This window comes from Ascaphus truei, chromosome 7 (assembly GCF_040206685.1).
Source record: "Ascaphus truei isolate aAscTru1 chromosome 7, aAscTru1.hap1, whole genome shotgun sequence".
Lineage (NCBI taxonomy): Eukaryota > Metazoa > Chordata > Amphibia > Anura > Ascaphidae > Ascaphus > Ascaphus truei.
In genome coordinates, this window is record NC_134489.1 from 11,272,562 (window position 1) to 11,295,874 (window position 23,313).

The window sequence follows — 23,313 nt, forward strand, 5'->3', positions numbered from 1 at the left end:
CTCTCATTCCTCAATTACCCACATTCCTACCATCCTATACCCACTCCCCGCTCCTCTCATTCCTCAATTACCCACATTCCTACCATCCTATACCCACTCCCCACTCCTCTCATTCCTCCATTACCCACATTCCTACCATCCTATACCCACTCCCCACTCCTCTCATTCCTCAATTACCCACATTCCTACCATCCTATACCCACTCCCCACTCCTCTCATTCCTCAATTACCCACATTCCTACCATCCTATACCCACTCCCCACTCCTCTCATTCCTCCATTACCCACATTCCTACCATCCTATACCCACTCCCCACTCCTCTCATTCCTCAATTACCCACATTCCTACCATCCTATACCCACTCCCCGCTCCTCTCATTCCTCAATTACCCACATTCCTACCATCCTATACCCACTCCCCACTCCTCAATTACCCACATTCCTACCATCCTATACCCACTCCCCACTCCTCTCATTCCTCAATTACCCACATTCCTACCATCCTATACCCACTCCCCACTCCTCTCATTCCTCAATTATCCACATTCCTACCATCCTATACCCACTCCCCACTCCTCTCATTCCTCAATTACCCACATTCCTACCATCCTATACCCACTCCCCACTCCTCAATTACCCACATTCCTACCATCCTATACCCACTCCCCACTCCTCTCATTCCTCCATTACCCACATTCCTACCATCCTATACCCACTCCCCACTCCTCTCATTCCTCCATTACCCACATTCCTACCATCCTATACCCACTCCCACTCCTCTCATTCCTCCATTACCCACATTCCTACCATCCTATACCCACTCCCCACTCCTCTCATTCCTCAATTACCCACATTCCTACCATCCTATACCCACTCCCCACTCCTCTCATTCCTCAATTACCCACATTCCTACCATCCTATACCCACTCCCCACTCCTCAATTACCCACATTCCTACCATCCTATACCCACTCCCCGCTCCTCTCATTCCTCAATTACCCACATTCCTACCATCCTATACCCACTCCCCGCTCCTCTCATTCCTCAATTACCCACATTCCTACCATCCTATACCCACTCCCCACTCCTCTCATTCCTCAATTATCCACATTCCTACCATCCTATACCCACTCCCCACTCCTCAATTACCCACATTCCTACCATCCTATACCCACTCCCCACTCCTCTCATTCCTCAATTACCCACATTCTTAGGATAGAGTGCATGTTATCTGGGGACCTTTCAACACCCTATCTATAGGGTGTTTACCAGGTTGTATATGTTACATTTACCCCTTTTTGCCAGGGTTGAGCGAGTATCCAGTGCTGGCAGACAGGAGGAATAGCCCTTCAAGACCAGAGATATTTGTGCTTCTCCACAGTGTGGAAGTTTGGCAGAATAAAGTGTAAAGACACCACCAGGTGGCGCTGCTGTACAGGGGAGTCCTGCGGGGGCAACTATTAGATCTACTACAATAAACAGAGACAGATCTGTACCCCTCAGGCATACAAGCGGCAATCTCTGCTACCCTTGCACATACCCTGCTGGATGCTGGTAACCTGGCCCTGTCTGTATGTCCTTGCTTCTGACCTGTCCCTGCTTATATCCGAATTAACCCCTTCCCTTGCAGAAGTGGCCAGCAACCCCACTGATATAGGGTCACCATATGTCCGTACTTTCCCGGATATGTCCGGATTTTTGATTAAAGGTCGCCGTCCGGCAGGAATTTTGAAATAACTAAAAACGTCCGGGAACGCCGACCACGCGCGCAAACGAAAGTCGACCACGCATGCGCGCTGAGCGTCGCTCCTGCAGGAGCGGTCGGCTTCCGTTCGCACGTGCACGCATCTCTGGCAATAAAAGGACTCGGCCTAACTGTTCTCATTCGTTTTCAACATATTGTGGGTCCATATATAGAATGTATAAAATTAAAATCCCGTCATTGAAACAAATACCCATGTTTATTACAAGCAACTCTTGTTTTTCATCGTAAAACGCGTACATTTCTCCCTGACAAAAGGTTCCCTTTCCCTAATGCAAGTATTCAGATCGTTATAATTATTCCCAAATGTTCCTCGCTAGAAATGTGCGTTATAATGTTTGCTTATCGTATTCTGGGAAACTCTAATATATATTCTGTTTGTCCTCATAGATTTTCAAGGGATCCCCCCTGTACTAGAAAAGATTTGTCCCCCATAGACATTCATAGGATCCCTTTCATAAACATACAGCTTGAAGGCAAATATTTACAGGAAACTAGTGTGGAGAGTCAATATTGTTCGAGAGAGGAGAGTCAATATTTTTCGAGAAAGGAGGGGAGAGAAGGGAGAGAGGGGGGGAGAGAGGGGAGAGAGGGGCGAGAGAGAGGGGAGAGAGAGGGGGGGATAGAGGGAGGGGAAAGAGGGGGGGGGGAGAAGGGGGAGGGAGAGAAGGGGGAGGGAGAGAGGGGAGAGAGAGAGAGGGGGGAAAGAGAGGGGAGAGAGAGAGACAGAGGGGAGAGAGAGGGGAGAGAGAGACAGAGAGAGAGGGGAGAGACAGAGAGAGAGGGGGGAGAGAGAGAGGGAGAGGGGAGAGAGAGAGGGGAGGGAGAGAGGACATAGGAGGTCATTCTTTAAAATGTGATAGTGCTGATCATAAAACTGCCATTGAATGTAATGGGACTTTCTGAGACAGCGCCCTGATTGGCACTATCAGTTTATTGATTAACCTTCCTAATGTTTCATGTATAGAACTTCTTGATCGGTGAAAGTTTCTGCGTCGCTAACACCGCATCAGGCCGCCGAGATTACAGTGGTGGCGACTGTGACGGCCCGCGGCGCCAAAACAAATACCTGAAGTCCGTCGCGGGGACCCAGAAAGCGCGCGACCGCGCTGGTGCAGCAACGAGGAGACCAAATTTTAAGGCTACAAAAGATTTCGTTTTGAGACCCGTTGGCCGCGTGACGTCAGTGCAGAATCCGCGCGCACCGCGCGAGTGACGTCACGCGCACGCCCTGCAGCCTCCCACTATAATCTCAGGCCATACACACACTGACACATTCCAAGTTCTACAGGTACACACACAGCCCAACTTCACCTGTGCTGAAGCAGGGATATCCTGAATACCTGACCTGTTGGTGGCCCTTGAGGACTGAAGTTGGCCGCCCCTTCCCTAACTTCTCCTATAAAAATCTTTATTCCCCCTTAAAGCACCCACCCCCCACCACCAGATTCCTCCCGTGTTCAGGGGTCTATGGGTCAGCATTGAGTAACCATAAAAAACTCCCCTCTCCAAAAAGAAGCAGTGCAGCTGGCGGCTTTAACGTACAGTTGTGACCTCATTGTTTCCTGTGTACAACGATGATGTTACTATTTCTAACTCTAACCTTATCTGGAACTTGTTGCACTTCTCCTTCCTCTGTTTTGCTAACTATAGCAGCATTATTACATGTGGATTAGCAATTTGCCTGTACGTACAAGAGTCTAAACAGAGCAGCACGACAAGAGATTGCAAACGTTCCCTCTAAAGACTCCGCAGAGCGTGTGGTCACCACGTAGGCATGAAAGCGGCAATCCATGCTTTTTCTTTTCATCTAAAAGAATACAATACGTTTGAAGCGGGGGGTCTCCGGGGCTGAACCCCATTCATTTCAGCTCCGGGGACCCCCTGCTTCCGGAGACACTTACCTCCAAAGTAGGCGCCGGTAGCCACTCTGCTCGGCTAGCAGGGTTCACGTAATGGCCGCTTTTCACAGCTCCCGCATCCTGCGGGCCAATAGGAAGCTGTGACAGCAGGTCCGGTTTCCTATTGGCCCGCGTGACCTGCGAGCTTTGAACTTTGTCGAGATGCCGGCATCCCCCTACGGAGAAGCCGGTATCTCAGGAAGCAGGGGGTCCCCGAAGGTTAACTCAATGTAAAAAAAAAAAAATTCATAAAAGGCCCCATGAGTTGCTCCTTTAACCCTTTGAGTGCCGGAGAGGCCGTGGAACCAGAGTGCCGGAGAGGCTGTGGAACCAGAGTGCCGGAGAGGCCGTGGAACCAGAGTGCCGGAGAGGCCGTGGCACCAGAGTGCCACAGCTGCTTTGCTAGTCGCAACTCACGATCACGGATCATGCAGCAGAAGAGGGGACCTCTTCTGTTCCTGCAAGATCGCGTTCTGCTCTCCAGAGGCCGCAATCTCCCCAAAACCAGCAGTGGGATTACTAGGGCTTGGGGCCACTGGAGTAACTATGTCCTGGGACCCCCAACGGGTTAAAACATTAAAATAATAGTTTCTAAAATGTATGCTCACACATAACTTATATTTTTATTAAATTGGTGTTGCACCTGTTGGACATGCCATGGCCATTAGTGATCGTTGGCCCTTTCATAGGGTTAGTGGAGCCCAAATGTTATGTGATGAGGTTGTCATCCATATGAGCCTGGGAAGGGATGAGGGTGAAGAGAATCGGACCTGATTCAGTGAGTGAGACACGAGGGAAGTTCTAACTATATTATTTATTTATTTATAAAATGTGTTACCAGGAAGTAATACATTGAGAGTTACTTCTCGTTTTCAAGTATGTCCTGGGCACAGAGTAAAACAAATAGTACATGGTTACAAGTACAGTTACATAAATGAACAAGGTATACATTATATACAAGACATTGCGTGCACAGCTAAAGAAAATATATATTATGGGCGTATGAAACAGTTACAGACCAGATTAAAGTGTGAGACAGCCTTAGATTTGAAAGAACTTAAACTGGTGGTGCATGTGAGAGTCTCTGGTAGGTTGTTCCAGTTTTGGGGTGCACGGAAGGAGAAGGAGGAACGTCCGGATACTTTGTTGAGCCTTGGGACCATGAATAGTCTTTTGGAGTCTGATCTCAGGTGATAAGTGCTGCAAGTGGTAGGGGTGAGGAGCTTGTTCAGGTAGCTGGGTAGCTTGCCCATGAAGAATTTAAAGGCAAGACAGGAAAGGTGAACTTTGCGCCTAGACTCTAGTGATGACCAATCTAGTTCTTTGAGCATTTCGCAGTGGTGTGTGTTGTAGTTGCATTGGAGAACAAAACGACAAATTGAATTGTAGAGGGTGTCAAGTTTGCTAAGGTGGGTTTGAGGAGCCGAGCCATATACTATGTCTCCATAGTCAATAATTGGCATTAGCATCTGCTGTGCGATACGCTTTCTGACTGGGAGACTTAGGGAGGATTTGTTCCTGTAAAGTACCCCTAGTTTGGCATAGGTCTTGGTTGTCAGGGTATCAATGTGCATCCCGAATGTTAAGTGGGAGTCAAACCATAAGCCCAGGTATTTAAAACTAGTGACAGGTGTTAGGGGGGTGTTAGCGTTGGTTCTAATCAGGAGCTCAGTCACTGGAAGCTTTACAAATTTAGTCTTGGTCCCAAACACCATTGTTACAGTCTTGTCAGTGTTTAAAAACAGTTTGTTTTGGGAAATCCAGTTTTCGAGTCTCAAAAAGTCAGACTGAAGTATGTGTTTAAGGTCAGAGAGGCTATGGCTGTGTGCATTAACCCCATACATTATTTGTCTAACTCCTCGTAGGCTTTCACGGGACCCCCCTCTACAAAAAAAAGGGGTTTTATCCACAAAGACCAGGGGTGGTCAACTTCAGTTCTCAAGGGTCACCAACAGGTCAGGTTTTCTGGACATCCCTGCTTCAGCACAGGTGGCTCGATCAGTGGCTCAGTCAGTGATCCCTTTTTTTAAGAAAGGGGCATTTTACTATCTGCATGTAAAATTGACAGAGAATAAGGACCACTTATTTAGCTGTCCAATCCCCGTTTGGTCTCATGTTTAGAATCCCCTGGTGTCTATCCGAATCCCAACCTGGGATTACTTTCTTGTATTGACCTCAAACTCTCCTTGGAGGCTGTTCCATGCACTTACTACCCTCCCAGTGTCACTTTCCTGTTACCTCTCCCTTAACCCTTACAGGTCCTCTCTACTGGGCAAAGTCCTACGCGTCAACGTGACGGGAAACGAGAGGGGACCCCCGTACCGCATCCCGCCCGACAACCCTTTCTTGCGGGATCGAGGGGCGCGGCCGGAAGTGTTCGCCTATGGAGCCAGAAATATGTGGCGCTGCTCCGTAGACAGGGGCGAACTGACGACCGGGGAAGGACGGGGGCGCATCTTCTGCGGGGATGTGGGGCAAAACAAGTTCGAGGAGGTGGATCTCATAAAGAAGGGGGGCAATTACGGCTGGAGGGCAAAGGAGGGGTTCTCCTGTTACGACAAGAACCTGTGCAAGAATGCCTCACTAAGTGAGTTATACAGAGGGGAACCAGTAACCATCATTCTATACCAGGGCAGTAAAATAATTAAGAAAATGTGTGGCTTTTGATGTTTAAATGTACATTTATGTTAGATTCCTGCGTGAAATGTTCAGGAAAGGAACATTCTAAGAGTTCATATACAGTTCAGATGGGGGTTGAGCTTAGTGCAGAAAGTTCCTTGCGAGCGACGCCTGTTCAAATCCGTCTCCCAGATGCTCTCAGGAGCTGAAGGTTCCAAGCATCTACTACCAGGCAACATGGGCTCAGAGCATTTAAACCACAGCCAGCTGAGAATAAAACACAACTACAGTATAAGGAAATAGGGTTACCAGATGTCATATATATATATATATATATATATATATATATATATATATATATATATATATATATATATATATATATATATATATATATATATGTGATTGTTGCTTATTTCATTGACTGGTCCCGTTAAGGTAGACCGGGACGCATAATTGTCCCGTATTTCAGTGTTTTGACATTTGGATATTGGGTATTCTTCCTTTTGAGCTAAGCACCCGCAAGTATATCTTTGATTATGAGTGCAAAAGCATTTTCATTGACTATGGGAAACCAGTAAGGATGCTCTGTTTGCCCCTGCGGATATGTCCGGTGTGGATCTTTCAGACAGAGAATGCTCTGGTTGGTTGAGGCTGTTGTCATGGACACAGAGAACCAATCACTTAACTGCCTATCTAGAGTGTTCCACTCGTGCATTTTATAGGGGAAGTTCAGCTTATGTTTGTAGGAAAAGCACTGAAAACGTCTGTAATTCAGAGGCTGGTGTACATGTTTATAGGTTTCATACAAACATCCTCTAGTTTAATAACAGGGCACTACAATTACAATTTTTTTAGTGGTACTGTCCTTTAATATAGGAGACTGCCATCCTTTTATACAAGGTGACACTACTCTTTAGACACTGTTTGTAACAGTTATTTAATAATAATGATGATAATATTATTATAACAGTTATTTGATAAATAGAACCAATACATTTAAAGCAAGAAGTAAACATTTACGTTTGTAAATAAATATTTAAAAAGTACCATATTTTAATAAACATGAGAGATACAAAGAACCAGCATGAAACATAATTAACCAATCATAATGCTCTGTAGTACCCCCACAGATAGATAGATAGATAGATAGATAGGATAGAGCATTAAGACACAGATCGGTCTGAATGGCTAAGTCTGTTGTCATACATACAATGAATCTGTCATTTGTCAGACCTTTAGAAGGTTCCAGTCAACCACAATTCACAGGGGTGTTCAGCTTATATTTTATTTAACAAAATACACAATGTGCAGACACAGATTCAGTGCACAGTAATCATGCAAAATATTGTCATTAGCACAGCGTTGGACGTCTAATAGCCCCCCATTAAAAGGTGCAGTCCTCCCCAGTGACATGTTTAAGGGATCAGTCCCTCAGAGGAGCAAAGTGCACTAATGGTAGTGACATGTTTAACACTTTGAGTGCTCATGGGTATAGCTACTACGTCCCGTTCCGTCATCAGTGATGAAACGATCACGTCACCGCTTCGGAGATCTGGTCACGTGATTGTAAGGGCTGTGGCCCTCTGGTGTTGCAGGCCTCCGGCACTCAAAGGGTTAATGGGGGGGGGAGGGGTCCACATATGGTTGTGTGGGATTGCACTTCTAGTAAATTAAAACAAGCCCAGCTTCTCTTGGATATGCCAAAACTAAATATTTCAATCACTGGGAGGATTGTTCTGTATGTCATCTGTTCAGAAGTCTGTATTATCATCTGGAATACACACACATTCTTAATTATGATTTATATACAGTACTAGGAATCAAAGAGTAGAACAGCTGTCCATGTAATGCAAAGGTTTCCTTAACGTAACATGAACCACTTTAGTGTTTATAATCATTCTGTACATCAAAAGATCATCTATGTATCTATATATATTTTGCAGGATAGTTATAATAATTATATATACACACATACACACACCACATCTTTAAGATACAAGAAAATGCTTTGTTTACATTCACTTCTTTCGATGTGTATGTATATATTGTTCTGATTAAATAAACAAAGGGTTGAATATCTTCTTAGAAAGGAAAGGTATACAGGGATATACCAAATAAGTAAACTTGGGAAGGATGTTGATCCAGGGAGTAATCTGATTGCCAATATTTGGAGTCAGGAAGGAATTTGTTTTTCCCCTTATGAGATATCATTGGATGATATGTCACTGGGGTTTTTTGTTTGCCTTCCTCTGGATCAATATACTGCAAGTGCAAATATAGTATACAGTATCTGTCATCTAAATTTACCATAGGTTGAACCTGATGGACGTATATGTCTTTTTTCAACCTCATCTACTATGTAACACATTATATATATATATATATATATATATATATATATATATATATATATACACACACACACACACACACACACACACACACACACACACACACAGTACACATATATATGTTTGTAAATATGATATAGTGTATTGTATAGTATTATCAGTATAATGCTTTACTAGTCCCTATTTCAACAAAGATGATTGTAACCTAATTAAGTGGAACAAACTGATTAATCCCCTCTCCCTTTGTGACTGACCCCTCCTTTTGCAGATGATATCCTGCCCATATTTGCTTATCCCCACTCGCTGGGAAAATCTGTCACCGGAGGTTACATCTACAGAGGCTGTCAGATGCCCAACCTGAATGGACGCTACATCTTCGGAGACTTCATGAGTGGGTGAGATTTACTACAGGTGACCTGTAAGATGCTGCCCATCATAGGATAACAGTCACAGAAAGGTCAAACAGTTCATACCTCCCGCAAAAGGTGACACAGACAGAAGGGACATTCCATCCCTTTGCTTGACATTGTGACACAGACCTATTGCAGACTCTCCCTCCCTTTGCATGGTGACACAAAGTGACAGATGGACAGGAGATACCGGTCACTCATTTGTTTGCAGTGTAAATGTCTTGCAGGGTGCATGCTGTCCATATATTTAGGAATACCGAATCAGAGAACAGGGCAGGCACACCAATATTCATAAAAGTGAAATGTAATACTCAATATTTCGGCTCCCAATGGGTCTTTCTCAAGAGCACCAAAAAGAATTGGACGGCACTCCTACACATCAATATATGTGACAAAAGTGGAATCAAAATAAATAAAGTTAAATTATAGATACTAGGGTGAAAGTTGCTCAGAACCTCCGGTGAGGACTTGTTTCCAAAAGTCATCTAGTACAATATATCTCCTCCAAGTTCCGGAAGGAGCAGGAACAACCCAGAAGAGAGAAAACAGCAATAGTGTACACAGTGTTAATTTATGGGAATGTGGATAATAACTTGGCTCTTATGCATGCCCACTTACAAAAACGGAGAATTAATAAAGCAGTTGCAACTTCTGGATGTTGTTTGCCTCCTTAATGGGCTGATGACTGCCAGACCCCAAGGATATACAGGTAACGACCCAGGTGTGCTCCAAAATGTATTATGTTGGATGTCCCTTCCAGTATGTAAATACTCTCTCCAGATTGTGCAACAGTTCATTCAGAGCCCCAAGCATCACTTATTAAATGCTTTAATATAAAAATACAGTGCTTAGATTACAGAAAAAGGATTACAAGAACATACAATTACAATATGAAATATACTAAGGATTGACAGCACTCAAAACAGGAGTTAAGGGCAAAAAAGAATGATAGGTGCACACGGGAACAGAGAAGAACACTATTTTCTCAAAACAAATATAGCAAAAGAAAGAGTTCCCAGCACACAAAAATGGAAATAACGGGGAATAAGCCAAATGAATTTATTAAATAATTTGTAAATGGGCAACAAAAAAAGCCAAAAACACATGTGTAATGAAAAGAAAAAGAGATGCAACACGAGCTAATAAGTAGCCCACAGTATAAAGGGTAGGGGGAGGGGGAGGAGACAGGAACACAGGGAAGGGAGGGGTAGACAAGGAAAACCAAAGGGGTAGAGGGGAGGGGAAATGAAAAAGGCAGTGGAACAAGGGGGGCAACGTTTCGGGGAGTGACCCCTTCCTCAGGCCTATTCCCAAGGGTCACAATAAAACAAGGTACTTCCCTTTTCACCCTGTGTACACAACAAACTTCCCTAGAGGCAAAGTAAATGTCTGTCTGGCTGACCAGTTCTGATAATGTCAATAGGCTCTACAGTATATATTAATCCAGAATAATAGTTTAGCAACAGAAGCAAATAACAATCCCTGGCAGGGGAGAGCACAGTTAGACCTGCCTAATCAGATAGTGTGTCAGTAAAGACTGATAACACCAGCCCAGTGTCAGAGTATGCGGGTCAAACAAGACAGCAGAATAATGCAACGATACACAGAATTAGGTCCATAGAATACAGAATAGGTTGAAAGGTGGGAGTGGAATCCCTAGAAAGCCTCTGCTGTGTCCTCCTTGTATATGCTCAGCACTCTGGTCACCGTTTACTTGTTGACGATTTACAAATTACTTAATAAATTCATTTGGTGTATTCCCCGTTATTTCAATTTTTGAGTGCTGGGAACGCTTTCTTTTGCTATACAATTACAATAGACGCAGAACAGTTTCTCATAATAACAGGAAAAAGCATCAACAGAAAACCCTGTACACTACATTACCATATATCAGGATTTTCTCCCAGAGAGGACACTGGCGTAGTAAATATGAGAAACCCAGTGTTTGGTCCAAAACACTCCTCTGTTGAAATCTAATTTTCAGAATCTTTGCTAAGACTTAAATACATTCTTTCTCCATGGAAACAACATAAGCCCACCCCGTCATAAATCAGCTGTTAGCTTGACAGTTTTACGACAGAGTAAAAAAACTCTACAAAAACGACGTTTAAACTGCTCCTCAATATCTAACACACACAATAATAATGCACACGTAACTTCTCCTTCTGCAATACTTAGAAACACGTGAATCACATCAATAGCTTCAGGCACTCATAGCAGATGCAACGAGACAAAATATGACCGTCTCAATCCCAAATTTTAGTGACAAATGGATATCTGTCCTTAACACCTCCTACCCATGTAGTGTGTGGTACGGTTTGATTTGTCTTCTTGTCACGGTTACAAATATGTACCTGTTATTATGCAGAGGCGATGACGTCACATGATATTCTCATTTTGAAAAAAGTCACTCTTGGGCTGAATACTTTCTTAGCCACGAACCCTAACTTGTAGAACCCTCCAGAGAATGCTTTTGAAGCTAGCTCCAAAAGGATCCTGGTTCTAAAGTTGTCAAGAGAGACATATTTTATTCCCATCTCTAGCAAGACAACTGCCCTTATCTTGAGACTATCAGCTCCATACAACCCCCTGCCCCCCAGTTAAGTTCTCTTTGAAGACAAGCACAAATCCGGAAAAAGTCCTGACCTGTTACAAACCCAACATATTGTATTTTTAAATCAATTGTAACCCATTAACCCCTGAAGCATAAGATGGATTAAAATACATATCTCATGACATTATCATGACAGTATCCACTGCAAAATCCCACTTGTTCTCTGAGCCAGGCAGTCTGTTGCAACTGATTAGTGAGCATCTGTGTAAACATCTTGTAAGTTATTGGCAGTAGACTGGTTGGTCTGTAGTTCTTAGGGTCTTTGTCTCCTTTCTTGTGGATGAGGAGAATTATAGAATTTCTCCAGTGTTTTGGACGTTTCCTTTTCTTCAAACCGCATGTTACGAGCTTTGCTAGAATGTTCTCTACTTCTACTTCTTTTAAGATTTCAGTTAGAATTCGATCTTTCCTAGGAGCCTTCCCATTCTTTATGTATTTGATTGTTTTTGCCCCTTCTTCTGGAAAGATGCCTAGTACATCATTGGTAGTTTCTTTTCGCTCATCTTCTGCTGGATTATGCCCAGTGGTCTGTGTTCTCGTACAATGTCATGTAGAAGTCCACAACTCTCTTTATGATAAGTGCACCGTCTTTTACGGTTGATCTATTCTCTTGTTTGAGTGCAATGATTTGCTTCTTCCCAGTCATAAGTCGCTACTTTGTCTTCTTTAAGCTTTTATCTTCGATAGTCTTCCTCTCCATATGACAGTTACATTTTCTTACATCTTCACTGATACGTTTGTGGATTGTCTTGCAAAGCTCTGCATATTGAATTCCTTGTTTTTACATTTTGGGACTGCTTAATGTCGTCTCCTTAGTAAGTGCTTTGTCTCATCGGATATGTTTTTTTTTTTAGCAATTCCTGCATTTGTTAATGAACTTTCAACTACAATCTTCAGAAGTTGTTCATAATCATTTGTTAAACTGTTCATATGCATTTTGAGTAAGCTGAAGTGATTTTTCAGTTCTAATTGAAATTCTCTGATGTTGTTCTTGAGGTTGTCAATATTGATGGTTTTTGTCTTCTTTTTAATTGTTTTTTTTTTTTTTCAATCTTCGCATGCAGATGTAATTTGAAGTGAACCAATCAATGATCACTCCTTGTGTTAAAATGATTAAGGACTATACAGTCTTCAATCATGTATTTCTTGTTCGCTAGGATATAGTCAATTTTATTTTTAGTTCCATTGAGTTCATTCCATATCCATTTTCTATTTGGATTCCTCTTGAAGACTGAATTCATGATGTAGACGTTTTCACATTCTGCAAATTCCACCAATTTGTCTCCACGCTCATTCCTATTACCAAAATCATACTAACCAACTTATGTTTCGTCTTTCTGCTGGGCACCAAACTTTGCATTGAAATCTCCCATATCTTGAGGTGACAATTTCCTTTGTTTTTAAGTTGACTGATTTCATGTTAGATCCTTCCCGGCATCCTGGGGAGGCTACATCGTTGTAGTGGTGTGTTTAACATCAGCATAGCATTATCTGGTCCTAGGGTGCTGGATGTGGTCAGCAGGGCAATGGAAAAGATGGGCGCCAGGAGTTTTTATTGTGCAACTTCAATCTTTATTCATGTTCCCAGACATGGGAACACATAATTTCCATATACAATAAGATTGACATGGTGGTACCTTGTTTCATTCATACTGCTATCACTCGTAACATAGTTCTGCTAGGGTGCTCTGTCAACACTCCTGGGAAGTACATACACTTCTTACTGAGAGAACTAATTGTATTGGACCAGCCCCCCCCCCCCCCCCTCCTTGTTTCGCTTGATTAGCACTATCCATGTGATCCTGCTATTTCGGGCCCCTTCTGCGATTCTGTCCTGTTCTGGGGAGGTTGTTATTACCCTCCTTTACATGCAGGAAACTGACACTTTCTCAGGGGATATAAACTCTGTATATGGAGATCCGTTTGTGGGGCTGTTACCCAAACATCCCAGAGCCCTTTCTAAGTAGTTTTCCATACCATCTCTGCATTCCCTCTATGGGAACTGCATATATCTTCTGTCCATGTTGTAGGGATGCTAACTGTTAAGGTACTGTCCCTAACTAAAACGCAATCAACAGAGGGGTCTAATCTCTCCTTTACTGCCTCTATTTCTAGAGGCTTCTGCTCTCCTCTCCTTCTGGAACCTCCCTCTCAATGGACCCCCTCTGACTCACATCTCCTCTGACGTAGTTCCATCTGTCATCACAGGGTGGAGCCTAACATCTACAGCCTACTAGTAACTCCCTATATTACATTAGTAGCCATCACAAGGAGGGGGATTACATAAGATTTCCACTTCATTGTTTGTGTGACTTGGTGTTGGAGCAAACACTTGGATTATTTGAAACCTGTAGCTCTTTGTCAACTGAACGACGCTTCTGGCTGCTGTTTCTGATGAGCTTTCATACTCTACTATGTTGTTTCTCTATCTCTTGTTAACGATGAAGCCTTCTCCACTGATTCTTCCATTATCTGTGCCTCTGTAATATAATAGGTATTCACTTTTGAGCTCAATAAGGCCTTCATCATTTCTTCTTACTTCACTATGGTTAACTATATGCCATTTAATCTTTTGAAGTTTGTATTCCAATTCTGCTTCACTGGAGAGAGTCCGGCAGTTGTAGGTAGCCAGACTTAGGTTTGAATGACAGTTTTGGTTTAACCTCAAGAGATTTTTAGCACCTTCTCCGCCTTCATCCTGCACATTGTCAAGCCCAGGGACAATGCAGCCTCCGGAGAATAAGGGCCAATGCTTTTCGGTGTGTTCCATATTTGGGGGTTGAGGCCTTTCTTGCCATGCCGGCCTCATTTGTATGTTGGCAAGTACCTTTCCCACTTACTATTATATACCCCGCAGACCATGTCCAGAATAAATAAACTGCAGGTCCTAGGGGATCCCAAGCCAAGGACAGATATATACACACACACACCTATATATATTATAAACACATACATATGTATATATTTGTTATCTCTTTTTTTTTTTTTACAAGTGACAACAGCAGGGTCATATCTATGTGTCTATATTACAGTATACAGAGAAGCCCCAATACACATCCAATATGACAAATTAGTTTATTTCTATATATTGTTTCGTCTCATATATATGGGTAATTTATTTAAATCTTTTGGTCAAAACATAAAGGGTCCAGCCTAACGTGGTTGCCAAGACAAAGTGAGCTGGTTGTGGTCTGTTCTGAGATTTAGAGGTGTGTGTGTGTGTATATGAGTGTGTGTGTTATATATATATATATATATATATATATATATATATATATATATATATATATATATATATATACGCGGCACAGATACTTATAGACATGACCCCATAAGCATTCCGCTGAGTGTCGTCTGCTTGTGTGTCTGGGGTTCTCATCTCACCCTCTACTTCTCACCCATGCGGTGTGTCTGGGGTTCTCATCTCACCCTCTACTTCTCACCCATGCGGTGTGTCTGTGTGTGCTCTCTCTCTCCCTGCTCCAGGCGTCTGATGTCCTTAACAGAAGATGGAGACACAGGGCAGTGGCATTACACAGAGATCTGCATGGGAAAGGCCCTCACTTGCAACTTCCCCAAACTCATCAACAGCTACTTCCCGTACATCATATCATTTGGCGAGGACGAGGCAGGTAACTTACACGTTCACCGGACAGATACACCGCACCACGATAAAGTGAAACTATGTAGGTTAGTGGGGGAGGCCTACTTAACTCACTTTGGTCCTTCATGGGACTGACCCTTTAACCAGGCCACTATCATTAGGTCACTTCAAGCCTTTAAACACATCACTATGAGGACCTACAGGGGTCCTTTGATTGAACATATTGCTGATATATGGTCCTAAATAATTTATTTGATCACATGCACTACAGTGAATTTGCAAATACTTTCTTATAGGGCTTTTCACATTAGGGCAGTAAACCACTGTTTTGATGTTTTATTTTGGGGAGTCCCAAAAGGAGCACAGCTAAAGAGGAGTTATAGGGAGCGGTTATATGGAGCAATAGGAGGAGTTATAGGGAGGGGTTATATGGGGCAATAGGAGGAGTTATAGGGAGCGGTTATATGGAGCAATAGGAGGAGTTATAGGGAGGGGTTATATGGCGCAATAGGAGGAGTTATAGGGAGAGGTTATATGGGGCAATAGGAGGAGTTATAGGGAGAGGTTATATGGGGCAATAGGAGGAGTTATAGGGAGCGGTTATATAGAGCACGGGAGCGCAAACTTTTTGTGCTGCGCCCCCTGTCTCTCCCCCCTTGGCACTCGCGCCCCCCCCCGCCTACTTTCAGCCGCGTCAGATGACGCTGCGGGAGCGTGTGACGTCAGGTCACATGGTGCCGCGGCGTCTATTGACGCTGCGTTGCCATGGCGACGCAATACAAACGGCTGAATCACAGTAAGTAAACATTTGCAGGGGCCTCACGCGATCCCCCGGCATTTAATTTAAATGCCTGGGGGAAGAGCACGGGGCCTTGCAACTGCCCGCGCCCCCCCAGCACAATCTCCCGCCCCCCCCTGGGGGTCGCGCCCCCCACTTTGCACACCGCTGATATAGAGCAATAGGAGGAATTATAGGGAGCGGTTATATGGGTCAATAGCGATTTTAAAAAGTAAAAACCAGAACACAAAAAAAATGTATAAAACAAATTACATCACTTAAAAATAAATATTACAATGGTATTTGTCTAATAGCGTCCACATTTATGCTGTATTATTCTCTCTCCCCCCTCCCCTAATGTCCCTCTCTCCCACTCTCTCCAGCCTCTTTATCACTCCCAATGTCTCTCTCTCCCCCATGTCTCTCTTCCTCCCCCCAGTCTCTTCCCCCTTCCCCCAGTCTCTCTCGCTCCCCCCTCTGTGTGCCCACCCCCATCCCCCCAGTTGGATAAATAGATTCACACACTTGATCTCTTTCCTTCTCCCCCAGTCTCTCTCCTCTCTCAGGTTTCCCTACCCCCCAATGTGTGCCTCTCTCCCCCTCCGTCTCAGTGAGAGCACACTGCAGCGCCACCTGATGGTCAGAGGAGCCCACTGCAGCCCCCTTCTCCTCTGCAAAACGGAGGACATTTAAAAAACTGCCAAGATAGACACTTAAAAACCGTCACTGTCCCAGCTAAACCGGGACGTCTCGTCACCGTATCAGTAGGAGGAATTATAGGAAGCGGTTATATATGGAGAAATAGGAGTAACTTATGTAACACAGTTTCCCCCCCTCTCTGGAAGATATGCTACAGGTTACTGCTGTTTGTGGTGCGGTCATACCTGTGAGGGTCCAGGAGAGCTGAGTGGTCCCCGATGGTGTGGGGAACAGGACAGGCTTTTGTAGATCATGGTGTCAGCGCCTCCAGCTCTAGCAGGCTCCAGGATTTCCAGAGACAGTTCCCCCCTAGGACAGATTCCATCCATACCCCAACCCAATAGACTGAGAACTCAGGCAGGGGTATATAAAAAGGGATGATTTATTGGTAGCAGCCACTGCTAGCAGTACAGCGAATGCATGAGGATTGATCTGGGTCCCCAGACCTTTGGATGATGCTTGGCCCTTAGTATAATTTTGAGGCCTTGGTTCAGCTTAATCTTGCTCTTAGTCAACCCAGAAGGGACTGACTGGCATGTCTCACTCCCAGCCGGGAGAAGCAGCACACACCTCTCTCTAGGAGGGGTGGAAGAGAACTCCTATAATTTAGCACTTCCTCTCTGATGCACCCCCCATCATCATCATCTCATCCTGGCCCACCATCATCTCAGCTCATCCTGACCCCCCATCACCATCATCATCTTAGCTCATCCTGGCCCCCCATCATCATCAGCTCATCCTGACCCCCATCATCTCATCCTGGCCCCCCATCATCATCATCATCATCATCATCATCTCAGCTCATCCTGGCCCCCAATCATCATCATCTCAGCTCATCCTGGCCCCCAATCATCATCATCATCATCATACGTGTCCGGTATTACCCCGATTTTATACCAGACAGGCATCAGAATTACCAGCCTGTCCGGTTGAAAACCGGACACCTGGCAGCCCTACTCAGAGAGTCCGCATGAGGGGGGGTCAATGCCCCTAGGATAGTCTGCCACAGCCTGTAGCTATCAGGACTTACATGACAGGAAGCAGAAAGGCAGTCTGGACCAGCCACGGCTACACTTAAAACAATAGTACAGTGTATATAGTAAGGATGTATAGGACACATTTCTTTAGAAATCAATGAACACTTATGACATATGTTTCCCATTTTTTGTTTCAATTACTCAGGGAAGTCTGAAGCTGCATTCACTTCTATGGCTAACAAGCTGCATCAAAATGTCACAGTTTTCTAACATCTAACAAGGTCGCCAACAATAATATTCTTTATCATTTACATTTTTAAAAGTTCCAACAATTTCAGTGAACTAGTACAATGAGTATTATAAACACCGGCAAATGAAGCATTTCCCCCACCCCAATAGGACATATTTTGGCCAGTGAGCTGCATGCGATGCCCTTCAAAAGCACACTCCTGACCTTCATTTCTATTTATTTGTACTAGGCATTTTCGATTTTAAATAGGCCTGAAGCCTGAAGTAGAGTGTTCATATGGCAACTCCTACTGTTTATCCTCATTTGCTCCACTTCAGGCAGCACAGAGCGGCTTTCCATGTGGGATCTCATCAGAAGAAAGTGTCTTACCTTAATCTCCTCAGACATAGTTATTTGAGGTCCATCAATGTCAGTGAGAGGGGTATAGCAGCCATATTAATTTACGTTTTGGCTCAATCTTTAGGGGGGGGGGGGGATATAGTTAAAAAAATATGTGAACAGAGAAAATACAAGAGGTGATAATAGATATATATATGTATATAAGTGTCAAAAGGAGTGGTAGTGGGCGTGGCTAAATGTATACAACAAAAAACAAAAATGCCCAAAGCTACTTCCAATGTGAAAAAAATACACAGTGCAATACCTATATATTTTAACCCAGATGAGTGTTAGGACCTGCTACAGTCATGCCTTGAAGTGGCAGCAGGCTTAAGACGCTTTGGCCAAAGGGTTAAACTAAATGACCCTTTTACAAGAGATATATAGGTATTGCACTGTGTATTTTTGTCACATTGGAAGTAACTTTGGGCATTTTTGTTTTTCCTTGTGTATACTGTACGTGCCAATGCTTAATGTCTTTGCACCAAATTAAATTGGTCATTAAGTACTATTTTACAAGCAGGCAGATGTTAACGCTGCTTCCCCTTTACAAAGCAGCTACTGCAGCAGTCTCATTGTGACTCACATCCTCTGCAAACACACAGGTGGTCATCACCAAATGAGCCGGCCAGCTTCTGCTCCCGGGCTTAACCCATTCACTGAAGGAAAGAAAAGCGAATAAGGTGCTCTTATCAGGAAGTGGGATATAAGGTGTATTAAATGTGATAAAAAATATATGATAATAAAATATAATATTCATTCTCCAAAAAATAAGTCATAGTACAAAATGCAGCTCAAAACCCATTTAGAGGATGGTCTGGGATTCTCTCCCGTGAAGTGCTAGGCGGTGGAGATGGGGAGCGCAGATATCACCAAAAAATGAAAAATAGGAAACATACAATAGTGCAGATAGTCTGGAATGGGAATGGTATATGATAGAGATGTTCTACGAGATGTACACTCACATTTCAAAATATTGAATAAAGCAGTTCCAAATTCAGTTTGGTATAATGGTGCTGGGTGGGGTGTGAGTTGATCAGATCAGGTCACTGGTCCTCAGTGGTATGAAGCTCTCAGATGAAAATAAAACAAAGGGGACATACAATAGTGCGATCTATGTGTATTAAGCAGAGTAACCAAATATGAGAAAAAACACACTTACATAATTGGTAAGGGTGCCAGCGTGTAATACTAACGATGCGATCAGTTTCTCTGATCTCTGCTGTCTGGCACAGTTCTCTGTGGTCCAGCGTCTCCCCGTCTGTAGCACTTCCAGCCTTCCGGTGTCGTCACTTCCGGCGATTGGAACGCAAGGCGGCAATGGTTAGCCTGGAACGCATGCACGGACGGACGCTGATTCTCAGCAGGCGGGCAGCAATGGCGGCAGTGGCAGTAACGACTCAACGCGTTTCGCACGGATTCGGCTTCGTCCGGAGTCAACCACAGCCGCCATTGCTGCCTGCCTGCTGAGAATTGAATAAATTCCTAGTAAGAACAACATTCGTTTTTGACATAAGTTTATTTATTGTATTGGGGGCGGGGTTGGGGCCGGACTAGGTGGTGAGTAGATTTTTTTGTTCGGCGAGTAGATTTTTGGGTGATTTGTCGACCACTGTGTGTGTATATATATATATATATAGACAATCACTGCATTCTCTCGCTTCTCGAACTCATTGGTTTGCTAACTCTGATTGGCTGTCTCTGCAACCTCTCTTTACAGGTGAGCTCTACTTTCTATCCACTGGAACTCCAAGCGCTGCCGTGGCTGCCGGAGTCATGTACAAGATTGTGGATCCATCCAAGTAATACGCTGATCAATGTATCATGTACTGACCCCCACTGCGGAGTATCAGGGACAGGCTCGGACAGGGCTGGGTTTATATCTAATGCAGGGTGACCTCCTGACTGCAGAGTATCAGGGACAGGCTCAGACAGGGCTGGGTTTATATCTAATGCAGGGTGACCTCCTGACTGCAGAGTATCAGGGACAGGCTCAGACAGGGCTGGGTTTATATCTAATGCAGGGTGACCTCCTGACTGCAGAGTATCAGGGACAGGCTCAGACAGGGCTGGGTTTATATCTAATGCAGGGTGACCTCCTGACTGCAGAGTATCAGGGACAGGCTCAGACAGGGCTGGGTTTATATCTAATGCAGGGGGACCTCCTGACTGCAGAGTATCAGGGACAGGCTCAGACAGGGCTGGGTTTATATCTAATGCAGGGTATTTATTATTATTTTAAAAAAATTTTACAAACATATCAATACAAAAGCAACAAACAAATTTAAAAAATATACAATTTTACATCTTATTTACACTGTATACAGAAAATATTTCCACACTTATATCTGAACGCCCGCCCATCTTCTCCCCCAGGACTTTGTATCCCACCTGCCTCTCTCCCCCTGCTTTATTTTCTTTACCTGCTCTATAACCTGTCCCACTGCACAGGTAACAGGCACAAGAACCTTTTCTGTGGGGAGAAGACTGCGGGGGATCCACAACCTGTATTTCACAAGTGCATTGATTAACACCACTGTGCTCACACCGTAACCCTGCAAGTGATCCCTAAACACACCGTACACTATCTCACAATAGGTTTGACCCTTTAAATCTGGCCTCCGTAATGGGGCGGCCAGGCCCCCCCACATCTCCACTGCGTAGGGGCACTCCAGGAGGAGGTGCTCCATCGTCTCCAAGATCCCAGCACAGGAACCTCGGGGGCAGTTCCTATCCTGTTTTTATATGTTAAATTTGCTCTTACATAAAGACGCCCATGGAAAGTCACCCAGACGGTATCCTGAACCCCAAGAGGGATTCTCGGGTCTAATAGATTCTGTAAGGCCTCTGTCTGGTCCTCTATATCACATTCTGCTCAATACTACCCAGTACAATTTTTTACTGGGAACAAAAGTAATTTCCAGAGCAGTTATTTTACATCTATTTAAGAATATGTACATAATACTCATTCTGGCATATATACCCTTTTACAATAATTCGAACATGTTTTCCATCTAGCCAGTTTTTAAGGTGAGACACCCACTTCCTAAAATATATATGCCAAAACTGGTCATCTCTGTTAAGAAAATTCTGCAAATTAAAACATACGAAAATGAGAGAAAAAAAATAATACAGGGTTCACCATTCCCAAACCGCCTTTCTCTCTCGGCAAATAGGTAATGTCTCGCTTTAACACGTTCAAGCGATTTCCCCAGAGCAATTGGAAAAAAAGGCTATATAAAGTAACAGTAATTTCCGCAGGGGGAGGAAATACAAAACTTAAATACACAAAAATAGGTATCAAAAAGATCTTAATCATTTTAACTTTTTCTCTAAAAGAGAATTTCCACTTCTTCCACCGTTCTACCGTTACCTTACAGATGTTCAGTTTCTCCTTCCAGTTGTGAACACCGGAATTCTCTTTTCCAAAATAAATCCCTAGAACTTTAAAAGAGGCATTGTCTATCTGAATATCCTCAGGTAGACTAAAGGGGGTTTCCTCTTTTCCTAACCAGCAGGCCACAGACTTATCCTGATTCACCAGGGAGTTGGAAACATTTGAGTATTTATTTATTTCCTGGTTAGCACCTTTAAACGAGCTTTTTGAGGCAACATAAATACAAACGTCGTCTGCATACGCCTGGCACTTAACTCGCCCCTCGTGTTGGGAACCCTCACAGGGTACGGCTTGAATGTGACTATTCTGCTCCAGGTGTCTTAAAAAGGGGTCTATGGAGATGTATAATAGGGGGCTCAGCGGGCAGCCCTGTCTAACACCCGACTTTATGGGAAAAGATTCCCCTACACAGCCATTAATGACCGGTCTTCCATAAGCTCCTTCATACAGCAGAGCCAGTTTCTCCACAAAAGTATCTGGGAAACCATATCTTTCCAGAGTTTTAAAACGATAGACATGATCCACCCTATCGAAGGCTTTGGCCTGATCAAGATTTAACAGGTACCCCGATAGACCTCAATTCCTGCCCATCTCAAACATCTCCCTGATGTTAATTAAGTTATTAGCGATGTTCCTTCCCTTAATGGCACAGGATTGGGAACTCGTTATCACCTTCTCAGCAATGTTACTCATCCGATTTATAAGGATCTTCGCTAAGATTTTATAATCATTATTTAGTAAGGCTATTGGTCGCCAACTTTTTAATTCTTTCGGATCCCCTTTCTTATATAATAAGGTTAATAGGGATTCACGCTGAGAGTGAGAGACCTATCACTCCCAGAGAAGCATTAGGCTAAGGTCCCGTTGCACGCGTCCGCATGGCTGGCTTGCTTGCCGGCGGCGCGTGCAACTCGCTGTACCGCGATCTGCGGTCTACAGGCTACTTTCTCGGAGCGGGGGGGGGGGGCGTGGCCAAACGGGTCGGGGGGGGCGCGGCCATGACGTGAGGGGGCGCGGCCATGACGTGAGGGGCCGGAGCGGGAGGTGGGCGGGAGTGGGAGGATTGACAGGGAGGGGGGGGCGTGGCTTGAGCGGAGGGACCCGCTACTCTTCCCCCCCCTCCCTCCACGGGCTGCCACGGGCTGCAGATAAGTAAAAAAAACACACACACGCAGGCACTCATACATACATACATACACACACACACACACACACAGGCAGGCAGGCACTCACGCACTCATACACACACACACACAGACAGAGACAGGCACGCACGCACTCATACACACACACACAGACAGAGACAGGCACTCACACAGACAGGCACTCACATACACACACACACACAGACAGGCACGCACTCAGACACACACACAGAGAGGCACTCACGCTGCTTTCACTCCACACTCCTCCCCGCTCCCCGAAGCCTCTCCTCCTCCCGCAGCCTCCCCTCCCCATTGGCTCACAGCCACACCACGTGACGCGTCAACGCTAGGAAACACCATTCTGTGGTGTCTCCTAGCGGCTGACGCGCCACAGCGTGTAGTCAGCTGTGCCGCCAGTGGGGACCGG

General features: G+C 44.4%; 1 protein-coding gene across 1 annotated transcript in view; it reads left to right on the forward strand.

Annotated features, from left to right (window-relative positions):
* The window catches only part of LOC142498706 (HHIP-like protein 1), a 69,489-nt gene that overhangs the window by 34,381 nt on the left and 11,795 nt on the right, over positions 1-23,313 (forward strand). The window contains exons 4-7 of the mRNA XM_075607001.1: positions 5,920-6,248; positions 8,903-9,029; positions 15,145-15,290; positions 20,065-20,146. Of these exons, the coding sequence (XP_075463116.1) occupies positions 5,920-6,248; positions 8,903-9,029; positions 15,145-15,290; positions 20,065-20,146 (684 nt within the window). The remainder of the gene's footprint in view (positions 1-5,919; positions 6,249-8,902; positions 9,030-15,144; positions 15,291-20,064; positions 20,147-23,313) is intronic.